Consider the following 12400-nt stretch of genomic DNA (forward strand, 5'->3'; position numbering starts at 1 on the left):
TGTAAATCTTTTCTAAAGAAAACTGCAAAATGTTTTCCCCTCCTATACTACTGTTCAAAAAGGCACACAAACTAGAGGAAAAAGTGACTGACTGTGCAGTATGCTAACAGTAAAACAAACTATACACTAAAGCCTATCAAATGCAAAAACTAAATACATTGAAAATAAAATATCGAGGAAGATTTGATCTTAAATATTTTAGGAAATAAAAATCACATTTCTGTTTGACAGTTAAGTTGTGCGTCCTTTTAAATTTTTATAAGTATCTTGTAAATTTGAAGCAGAGCAAAATCATTAGTGTGTGTTTTGTAGACTAATGCTTGTTACCATAAGGCTCATTTCTTATGCATAAACTTAGATTTTCCAGGTATTTCTATATGAACCTGAACAAATGAGGCTCTGTATATATAATAACCTCTACTCTTCTCAAGAGAATTTGATGAGAGGTGATTTGTACAGAGCAGATCCTATCCTGCTGAATGCAACAAGAAAGAAAATACTAAAAACTGAGTTGCAGAAACATGTTCTTCTCCCCTGCCACTCCTTGTCTTCCTCCCATAGTTGCTTTTTGTCGTGCCTTTATTTAGGTCACAATTCTCTAAAGACTTATGCACATGCTTTTTGTGCTATGAGTAGTCTCATTAACTTCAGTGAAGCTATTCAGTACATAAATATATGCACCTGTATTACATAAATATACGCACCTGTATAAGTCTATGCAGGATTGGGGCATTGGAACCAGTGCTGAAGCATAATACTTGATCTTTGAACTAGTTTGGTTTCCCTGGCTGATTGCTAAGAAATACATGCAACACCCTCCCTATAGAAGAGTGTCTTTAAGAGGTCCTGGCTTTGTATAGGCCTAACAACACTACCAAAATGTATGATGATAACGATATGATGCTACATAAACTTTCTGGTACTGTAAGGAATATTATTAGAAAATAGTGTACTACTATTTGCTGTTTCTTTTTATTTGGTACCTAATCAATCACTTCAGTGTTTTTTAAGTGTTTGTGATAAGCTTAAGAAAAGAGCAACAAAAATGAACTCTGTAATAGCCCCCCAAAAAGTTGTATTTCCACATATGAAACAATTGAGATGTGCTAGTCATCTGGCCTTATTTTAAGGTTAACAACCGTGTAAATTCTGATTGCTTTTGTCTCCACCTGCTGATATTGCAAAGTAATCCTCTTATGTGCACTTGTAAAGGAGATGTTGCAGAATAAGTAGAAATGTGACCAGGATGCATACTGAATCCTGAGTTAGCCTAATTTTTTTAAACACTTCTGCAAATTTGGAGAACCAACTGACATAAGACCCTGTTTAGTGGGAGTGAGGGAAGTATATGTGAAGGTCGCTGGTTGAATTTGTATCATGTATATGCTGATAAACATTTTTTAAAAGTACATTCGTAAGAGATGAAGTATGATGATTTTAATTGTAAAGTTGACAAAATCTAAAACTTTGGACAGACATCAGTTACTTTCAAGAATATCTAACTATGAGATATTTAGAGGGTGCTGTATTAGAATTACTCCTGAGAAAGAACTACAGGTTTGGTCCCTTACTGTTATCTTCAGATTCACATTTGCTCTTCTTACTCTTCATTAATAGGTAGCATAGATCAGTCAGTGTTAAAGGAGTTGCCTCCTGAGCTCTTGGCAGAAATTGAATCCACCATGCCACTTTGTGAACGGGTGAAAATGAACAAGCGCAAACGTAGCACAGTTAATGAGAAACCAAAATATGCTGAGATCAGTTCTGATGAAGACAATGAAAGTGAAGAAGCTTTTGAATGTAAGTAGTACATCATTCTATTACTACTATTAAACAGCAGAATAACTCTTTGCTCTTGCTAACAGATTTCTTAGCTGACTGATCGAAACAATATAAGAACAAGTTAAGTTTGAGGTCTAGATAACTTGTTGACTGAGTAACTTATTTTGAAGAAAAATTACTAAACCTAAGTTTACCACTCAAGATAAATAGGTAGCTTGTTAGAATTCTCTCCCCAATCCTACATGTATGGCAGGATATCTCATAGACTTTTTCACTTGTGCTGCAGGACACTTTTAGACTCAGGTTAAAGAAAAGACCATTAAAAAAGTCTTGAGAAGTTTTACATGGATAATATTCTATATGAAAATGTTGAAAAAATAATTTAATGAATTTGGTGACCACCCACACTTCAAAATTGAATATTTATCATCTTACTTCACCCATACTTTAATTCTAGTGTGACTTTTGCAGTCAGGGATCTCAAACTCCTAGTGCTGTAACATAATGCTATGTACGATCTTAAAAATCAGTTTTGTAAATTCTCATGTCCCTTCCATGTCTGACAAACTGAACTGGGGAATATTCCCCTTCTCCCTGGAGCACTGAAAGCAGACTAATAGATTTCACTGCATACAGGGGCTAGATCAGTCAGAGGTCTAGAATTCAGCATAGCAAGAAACTCTCGCTGTAATGTGGCCTTAGGAATGTTTTTAAGCCTCAAAAAAGAAAATGAACTGTCACTTTTCCTAACTGGAAACACAAGAAAACAAAAAAATGGAGACTCTTGGGCTCCTTCTGCCCAGTGGGTTTCTCAGGCACAGCCCTTCCTGGACTGCCTCATCCTCTGGGGGGTGGACGGACGGTATTATTGCTTGGACAAATCAAAATTACTTCTAACAGCTCTTGAGATAACCTTTGCAATCAGCCCTGAATGGAAGTGACTTGGGGGAGGAGAGGCAAGATGGTCATCAAAATCATGTATTATAATCTGATACTGAGCTCCCATGAGTCTGAGTGAGACCACAGACAATTCTGTCACCTACTATAAAAGAGAAATCTCACCATATTAGATGGAAACCCAAAGAGGAGTACACTACCTTTTTTTTTTAAAGACACCAGTGGCTGCTGTTATGACCATGATGTACAGAATCTTGAGGCACCAGGCTATTAATCTTCACCATGGCCAAAGTTTAACAGAGGGTTGCCTGAAGATTCCATATTGGGTTTTTTGGTGTTTAATATATTCTGGAAAGGTGGAAGGGAGGAGAGAGGGCTGTAGCGAGGTAGCAAAATTTACAGGTGATGTAAAGTTACTTTTATTTGTCCAGATCAGAAAAGACTATGAGGAAATCCAGAAAGACCTAAAAAAGTCATGTAAATGAGCAACATAGTGGCAAATGAAATTGAATGTTGATAAATACAAAGTAATCACATTGCAAGGAAAAATTTAAACAACTCTTACACCTTACAGGATTCAAAATGTGATTACTCAAGAAAAGGGCCAGAGTGTCATTGTAGAAACTTAAGTGAAAATCTATACTCAGTCTGCAGCTACAGTCAAAAAAGCAGTTAAAATGCACAAATAATAGGATGGTGAATAATACAAATATTCTTGTAATGCCTTTATACATCAATGGTGCAGCCTCATCTGGAGTACTGTGTATGGTACTGCTCATGCCATTTCAGAAAAGATATTGCAGAAATAGAGGGGGTTCAGAGAAGAGTGAAAAGAATGATCAAAAGCATGCAAAAACTTTGGTATGAAGAGAGGGAGTGAATTGGAATTGTCCCCTTAGCATGGAGATGAATAAGTGAGGACATGATAAAAGTATATAAAGTAATAAATCGCAATGAGAAGGTAGACTGAGAAATTCTTTTTTCCCTTTCACCTAACACAAGAACAAAGGGGGCATTCAATTAAATTAAAAGGTGGGAAATTCAAAACGAATAAGAGTATTTTTTCACACAACTTGGATATAGCTGTGGAACTCATTGCCATGGGAAGTTGCTGAGGCCAAGAATTTAAAAAGATTGAAAAATACATTGGGTATTTTTGGATATCAAGAAAATTATAATTCTGGATAAACAATTTTGGAACGGATATTAAACCTGTTCCATGGCTTACATCAAGCTTTACCTCTCAGAGATCAGGATGAAACCTAATGTGGGGTCAGATTATCCCACATATGCCTACTTGCATTGTCCTTGCATCTTATTCAGAAGTATCTGGTACTTTAAAACTGGTGGGAAGTTTTTTTTCAACAGTTTCATTTCAGAATTTTTTTATTTTGGGGAATAGTTTTCAACTTTTATAGTTTTATTTTTCATATTTACATTTCTATTATTTTCACATATCATGCCATTAATGGTGGTGCATAATATACTCTGCTCCTACTGACATGACATAATGACATGGTTGAAATATTCTATTTTTGTTTTATTGTACTAGAAGTCTTAAGGGGAGTTGCAACTTAATACTGATTGAGCTAGAAAAGAAGATAAAATGTTTGTCAATACTAAATTGTGGCTACCCTTCATGGTTTTAAAACAATAAAATTGAAAGTATATTATTTTCATATGATATCCGTCATAGGGCTTCCTCCTCCTCCTGATTTGTTATGAAATGTGAAAATAAGAAAAGAAACAATTTCAGAATCATCATTTTCAGAATGAAATTTTGTTCCACTTTGTGATGAAAACAAATTTTGAAATGTCCATACTTCCTATGAACCAAAAATTCTGATTTCGAACCAGCTAACTGATATTATCCCTGTAAGAGACAGAATGCTGGACTAGATTGCCTGCAGAACTTTTTTACTAGTGATGATGCACGTTTCAGGGAGGCCCTTTCCTTGTTTTCAGATCCCAAATTCATTTGCAGGAAGCTAGGTTAAATACACATTTATTTGCCAAATGAAGAAAACTTTATCTGGAAATTGTCAGTACAGATGCTCCCTGGGTTACGCAAACCCGACTTACGAAAATCCGGACTTACTGAAAAGGTTCCGTAATTATTATTTTTTTGGGTGTAGTTGTCGGAGATAGGTTCCCGACTCAAGCAAAATTCGACTTACACAAGGACACCTTGCGTAAATCGAGGAGCTTTTGTAGAGTAATGCGATTTTTAGAGTCACTTTCCAGAGTAAACCTATGTTATGTGATGGGCTTGTCTAGATGAACAATTAGTATGCAGTAAGCTAGAGTGTAAATCTACAGCTCACTAGCATGCTGCGCACTCACTGTTCTTGTGGACCTTGCTATCCTGCACTAAAAGTTCCCTAGTTTGCACAGTCACTAGAACTACTGGTCCCTCAGGCCAGGGTAAAAATACAGGCCACTTAGCAAAAATTCGAAGTTACTTTCAGCATTGAGCATTTTGGGACAGGTCCTCTACTGCTCAGTGGAGAAGAAATAAGTATGCTTGTTAAGATACAAATCCTCTGCAGCACAGATTTGAGAGCAGCATATAAGATGCCTAATACCCACCTCTTAAAATCCTCCCTTAATGCTTGCTTTCATTCTAAAGAAAAACACTTTGTAGAAAACTTAACTGAAAATTAGGTATTGGCCCCTGTGAAACATCAGGTACTCTACTTACGTTTAGATAAATCAGCCTCAAAATGAACTAAGATCTGATACTAAGGAAGAATAAAACAGATTTTTGTAAACTTCTGGTATAAGGGGAGTTCACCTGACTCCACAAAAGGTTTGGCACCTTTTGAAAAGGTGGTGGCTTTTTGTTTTTGTTTTTTAAATCAGCAGTTCGGGTTTATACAGAGTCATTCTTTTAAGAGATGTGACAGAACCTGGACAGTCCCCCAAGCACTTATTTCCCTTCCAGTATTTCTCCCAACTTCCAAGCATCCCAGATTGCTTTCCTTGTCTCCAAGTAGTTTCATGGGCAATTGCTTTGCTAGCTTTCCGCCGCTGCCACACACATTCTCAACCATTTTTATTAATTCCATAAGTGCACCAATCTCACTTGGAATTAATCACTGTTCAGCTGTTTGAATTTCTACCAGAACTTGATTAGCCTGTGGGATATTTGTCCTATTATCAGTTCTGCTGGCTACAGTTACTGTCTATGGTTTCAGCCACAATCTCATTCTCTGGCTCTGAGGTTCTGGTTCTAGCTTCCTTCTTTTTGCTATTTACCTTCAGAACATTGAATTTTGTGTAATGTATCACAATTAAATTTTAAAAAATCCTGAAACCCAGTTTTTTAAAGGTATTTAGGCATTCCTGTGCTCAACAGTGATTGGATTGGATTTAAGAACTTAAGAATAGAAGAATGGCCATACTGGACCAGACCAATAGTCTATCTTGCCCAATACCCTGTCTTTTGACAGTGGCCAGTGCAAAATGCTTCAGAGGGAATGAACAGAACAGGCAATCATTGAGTGATCCATCCTCTGTCGTCCAGTCCCAGCTTCTGGCATTGAGAGGTTTGGGGACACCCAGAGTATGGGGTGGCATCCCTGACCATCTTGGCTAATAGCCATTGATAGACCTGTCTTCCATGAACTTACCTAACTTTTTTTTTTAACTCAGTTATACCTTTGGCCTTCACAACATCCCCTGGCAATGAGTTCCACATCTTCACTGTGCATTCTGTGAAGTAGTGCTTCTTTATATTTGTTTTAAATCTGATGCCTGTTAATTTCATCAGATGACTCCTTCGTTTGTGTGTTATGTGAAGGGGTAAATAACACTTCTTTATGCACTTTCTCCGCATTGGTCATGTTTTTACACACCTGTAAAATATCCTGCCTTAGTCATTTCTTTTCTAAACTGAACAGTCCCAATGTCTTTAATTGCTCCTCTGTTCCATACCCATAATCGTTTTGTTACCCTTCTCTGTACCTTTTCCAATTCTAATATATCTTTTTTGAGACAAGCAACCATTGCTGCACGCAGTATTCAAGATATGGGCGTAACATAGATTTTATATAGTGGCGTTATGATATTTTCTGTCTTATTATCTATTCCTTTGTTAATGGTTCCTAACATTGTTAGCTTTTTTGACTGCTGCTGCACCTTGAGCAGATGTTTTCAGAGAACTGTCCACAGTGACTCCAAGATCTCCTCCTTGAGTGGTAACAGCTAATTTAGTCCCTACCCTTTTGTATGTATAACTGGGATCATGTTTTTCAATGTGCATTACTTTGCATTTATCAACATTGAATTTCATCTGCCATTTTGTTGCCCAGTCACCCAGTATTGTGAGATACCTTTGTAACTCTTCACAGTCTGCTTTGAACTTAACAGTCTTGAGTAATTTTGTATAATATACACATTTTGCCACCTCACTGTTTAGCCCTTTGTCCAGGAACAGCACTGGTTTCCTAAGTGTCTAAATCTCTTTTGAAAATGAGATTTAGGCCTCTAAATCAGTTAGGCATTGCAACACCTAAATACATTTGAAAATATGGGCTTAACTGACTTAAACTCCTAAATCCCATTTTCAAAAGTGATGTAGGTATTCAGAACCTCAAGTCTCATTGAAAGTCCATGAGAGCTGGGGTTCTAGATGCCTAATAAAAATGAAACTTGGGAGCCCAAGTCACTTATGCACTTATGAAAATTTTACCCTTCAACTTTCCCTCCCTTAGTCTATTTAAAAGGGCAGGTATTCTGAGTAAGTTTTAAAAAAATTTAACAGGCTTCTCTTCCTGTTTCAGGCATGGACTTTATACCATCTTCAAAAAATATTATTAGGATAATGGCATGGCTGGGTTTTTAATGTTACAGGTTTATAATGCACACTTGCTTAATGTAATAATAGTACACAAATTTGCTTAAATTTGTAAATCATTGTGATTTCAGTTTATCTAACGAAAACTTGCTTCATTTTTAGCATCTCGGAAAAGACACAAAAAGGACAGAGATGATGATAAAGCTTGGGAGTATGAAGAGCATGATAAGAGAAGTTCTGGTGATCATAGGAGAAGCAGTCATCACGAAGGAAGGAGGACTTCTGGTAGTAGCCGTTATCGCAATCGCACTCCAGAAGACTCTGACATGGATGATTATTCTCCTCCTCCGCCCCTCAGTGACGGTAATTCATCAGTATTAAAGTACATCTTACTCTGTATAATTAATATAAACCTTCCATGCATTCTTAATATAAGCATGTTAAATGTGGATAGGCTAGTCAAAGAATGTTGTTTATGGCTTTTAATATTCATGTATCCAACTTCAGCAGAATATTTTATGAAACTGAACAGAAGCATTTGTTTCAGATATCTTCATTTTAAACTCTGAATTTGTTTACTAGTGGCTAGGAAAATGAAGAAAAAAGAAAAACAAAAGAAAAGGAAGGCTTATGAACCTAAACTAACACCTGAAGGTAACTTTTCGGAAGATTGAATTTGTTGTTTTCCTCAGGTTATGTTGTCTGTTGTATATAATTCAATTATATATACTTTTCTTTTTCACCAGAAATGATGGATTCCTCAACTTTTAAGAGGTTTACTGCTTCAGTAGAAAATATTTTGGAAAATCTGGAAGACATGGATTTTACTACATTTGGTAATATGTCAGAAATTTCTCCACTGCTGTTTCCGTTGTACAAAACTACATGAGGCTTTTACAAAATTTGCATCTAAGTATTTTATTGCAGAGCCTCTTCTTTGTAACTTGGCTGCCTCTGGTGTGTACACTCTGGGAAATGTCTCCTTTCTCCTTTTTGGCTGCCACCATAGATAAGCTCCTCTTCCATCCTCTAATTGCTCTTCTTCCTCCAACCTTGGTTCCTTGCAGGACTTAGAAGAGAGACAAACCACAACAGATGCAAACCTTAAGCTACTGGGGTGGGGAGAATATCTATCTCAAATGTGATTATCTTCTGCATTACACCTCCCTTAATGGGTCATCAGCAATGGGGATTGAAGATGTTTTGAGAGAGAATACTCCTAAGGTATTTAGTAGCGTAACTCCCATTGAAAGTTAATGGAACTTGTGCTCCTAAATCCCTGAGGTGCTTTCAAAAATCTCTCCCTACCCCAGCTAAAGCACTAGAAGCTATATTGTAGCAAACAGTTGTGTACTGGCATATGGATAACCTAACAGATCTTTTCTAGCCCTTACCTCTGTAAAAATAAACAAATAAACAATCACTTGTACAACCTATGTATGCAATCAGTAGCTTTTCAAACTACTGAGTGAAATTTAACTAAAAAGCTGTTTGGGAATTTTCCAATGACACTTACTTTATCAGAAAATGTTGATTTGTAGAAACCAAAACTGTTAGTGGGAAAGGGATGGTTTTGAAAAATCTCCCAGTTGGAAAAAATGTTTGAAAAGTTTCAAACACTGAAATATCATATTTCAATATTTTGGAAACAATTTTTTTGTTTGAAATGACACGTCATTTTGAAATTTTAATTAATTTATACCAAAAATGGTTAAAAATATAAGTATTAACATTGAAATAAAACATTTTGATTGACCTAATCGGATTTTTTTTTGGCAAGGGTAGTGGATGGGTTATCAGGTCACAATTTGGAATGGAAAAATGGTTTTGAAATCTTAAATTCATATGGGTTGGGAAAATTGTTTCCCATCCAGTTCTAATTATACATTTTTAGATATTTTATAAAACATTCAGTGATGCTATAGACATTTTTAATCCATTGATAGTGCAAAAATGTTTAATTGTAGAATGACATCCATTTTTCTTTTTGATTTTTTTTTTTTTTTTTGCGGCAATGGAATTCTCTAATTGGTTAAATGAACTGCTTGTTTAGCTGGACATATTCAAATACTTTGGCCAAAGATTTTCAGAAATGAGTGCCTGAATTTAGACTCCTAAATCCATATAAATTAGAATAAGCAGCCTGTTTTTAAAACTAGTGAAGATAATTGGAATGGATGTAAACTTTTATTTTATTTTTTTATTTATTTATTTTTTTAAAGGTGATGATGATGAGATTCCACAGGAGTTGCTATTGGGAAAACATCAGCTTAGTGAGTTGGGTAGTGAATCTGCAAAAATTAAGGCAATGGGCATTATGGACAAGGTATGTCATGATCTTCAAATACATTTCCCCTCTGTAGCAGTGTTCTTACTACTTCCTGTTCTGTGCTTGCCTCAGTTTCCCTCCTTTCAGTGAGTGGTCCTCAGTGCTTCGTTTCACTGAGATGATGTAGCTAGAGGGTGATGTCACAAAGTCCACCCTTTCCAGAGTACAACAGCAGTCTTCTTCCCAGGCATCTCACTGGATTTCCTTTCCCCAGGCCCAGTAGTCTTACATCCCTGTTAATGCAGGGTTCCCTTCCCTGGGCTAAACAATATCTGTGCCCTTAACTGGCTATGACTTTCTTTTTGTGCCCTCCTGGGCTTCAATTTTGGGGTTTATCCTGTTGAAGCAGGTTATTGGTATCACCCCTCTAAGATTAATACTCTCTTCCTAGTACACCGCTACCTCAATATAACACCACCCAATATAACATGAATTTGGATATAATGCAGTAAAGCAGTGCTCCGGGAGGGCGGGGCTGCGCACTCCGGTGGATCAAAGCAAGTTCAATATAACATGGTTTTACCTATAATGTGGTAAGATTTTTTGGATCCCAAGGACAGCGTTATATCGAGGTAGAGGTGTATGAGTCTCCAACCCTGTGATTCTATACTATGGGCTCTCTGTTCTCAGCCTCACTACTATCTTCACTCTGTCTTTCCAGGGCCACTTCTTATGAAGACTTCTCGATTCCTTAGTATATGAGCCTCTTCCTATAGTTTTCGATAACACCAGGTCTAGACTCCTTTCTGGCCTTATCCATGGGTGCCCTCACTCCTCTTCATGGGTTGGGTGCATGTCCTTCCCAGATATTAGCCCTTGTTCCCTACAAATCTCTTTAGGCTCAGCTTCTATTGACTGGAGTTCTTGCCAGTTTCTACATCATACTGAGCACAAACAGCTCTTTTACAAAGGTTGTATATCACCTGATGAGTCATGATCCCTCAGTCACTTGAGGTCTACATCTCCCAGAAACCAGTGGCCTTAAAGAACTGAGTTCCAGTAAGACCTGGGCTATTGGCTCCCATTCTTAAAGGGTCCAGCAAGCTCCACTCATTTCTTGGTCTTAATTTATAGAACATGAGTAGGTCATGTAGAACTACTTTATTTTCAGCACAGTCCCCCTGTGAGAATAAAATATATATGCAGCAGTTCCAAAACAGTGTTGAAATTGTTTTGTGCTTGTCCATAAACTTTAGAATAAATTAAAAACAAAACTTTCTCTAGCCAACCAGGGTTCATTATTAGTGGTTTGTTTTGGCAAATTCTGATTCCTGGCACTGGGAAGATAGCAGTGGCAGGTATACATAATTAAACATATTCCCCTACATTTTTCTAATTTGAAGTGTAATCTGAGTGAACAGTTTTTGTGGAAAGTGTTCTAATTAATGATAAAGAATTTAACCTAAATCTCTAAAATTACATTTTGATGAGAAAAATTCAGTGAATTCATATTATAAAATTGATTGCAACATGAAAACTGACTTCATACTGTAGTTTATTCAAGATTTTTATATTGTGTAATTCAAGTGACAAACCTCTAGAAACTACTACTAATCCCCTTGTGTTGTAAAAAAACAAACAAAAAAACAAAACAGAAGACTAATAGAATGTTGTTTATTTTTAATTTCTACACAGACATCACCATTATTACTGTTGCTTCATATTTAGTTTTATTATATGATCAGAATGCTCAGGCGTGATCGTGGCCTCACTGTGCTAGAGATTGTACAAACACAAATTAAGATCCTACCCCAAGCATTTACAACCTAATTTTTACAACAGAATTACACAGTATGACCTGTTTTCCATACACACGTTTATTTTTAACCACTTAGAAATAATTTGTTTACACTCTTTCTGCTATTTTGATACGATTATTTTTATTTTAGCTTTCAACAGATAAAACAGTGAAAGTCCTGAACATCTTGGAGAAGAATATTCAAGATGGCTCAAAGCTTTCTACGTTACTAAACCATGTGAGTTCAGAGCATAGTTGTTGGCATCACTATATTTTATTAAAATATGCACTTTCATTTTAATCTCAGTAGTAATATTTCCAAAGGAATTTTGTTTTCAACTATAAAGGATTTCTAATTTAGCTCACATAATAATTAATACGGTGTGAAATTTTAGTGTTTGCAGATTGTTGTAATCCCTTAGGCAATGCAACAGGTAGTTGTCAATACTTGCCTAATTATATTGTTTCTACAGTGTTCTCCTTGTTGTAAAATACTGTTTAAAAATAGAGTAGATTGGTTGTTCTGTTCTGAAAAATATCATTTAACACATTAGTGTCATTCTCTGACTTTCATTGGCAATTGGCAAACTTGCAGCCAGCATAACTTTATTTGATACCTATCCATTAAACTTCTCATATACCATAGAAGAAAACTGAGCTTTTCTGTAAATCAGATTCTCACCATTTAGAATTGAGAGGAAGAATTTTAATTTGACCTTGATGGATCTACTCACATGCTTAAAGTTAAGCACCTGCATAATTACGTGAAGGATTGAGTGAGGGTTATAACCAACGCCCCAAACATTATTCATGATTTCAGAGCATTTTTCAAAGTTCTTCTTAGGATCTTTTAGAA

The 12400-nt window shown here is 36.2% G+C and overlaps 1 protein-coding gene across 4 annotated transcripts in view; it reads left to right on the forward strand.

Annotated features, from left to right (window-relative positions):
- Positions 1-12400, forward strand: part of NIPBL (NIPBL cohesin loading factor) — a 309341-nt gene that overhangs the window by 198097 nt on the left and 98844 nt on the right. For all 4 annotated transcript variants that reach the window (XM_050943765.1, XM_050943763.1, XM_050943764.1 and 1 more), the window contains 6 exons: positions 1618-1800; positions 7640-7840; positions 8060-8131; positions 8224-8313; positions 9700-9803; positions 11696-11782. In XM_050943765.1, the coding sequence (XP_050799722.1) occupies positions 1618-1800; positions 7640-7840; positions 8060-8131; positions 8224-8313; positions 9700-9803; positions 11696-11782 (737 nt within the window). The remainder of the gene's footprint in view (positions 1-1617; positions 1801-7639; positions 7841-8059; positions 8132-8223; positions 8314-9699; positions 9804-11695; positions 11783-12400) is intronic.

This window comes from Gopherus flavomarginatus, chromosome 3, assembly GCF_025201925.1.
Source record: "Gopherus flavomarginatus isolate rGopFla2 chromosome 3, rGopFla2.mat.asm, whole genome shotgun sequence".
Taxonomy (NCBI): Eukaryota; Metazoa; Chordata; order Testudines; family Testudinidae; genus Gopherus; species Gopherus flavomarginatus.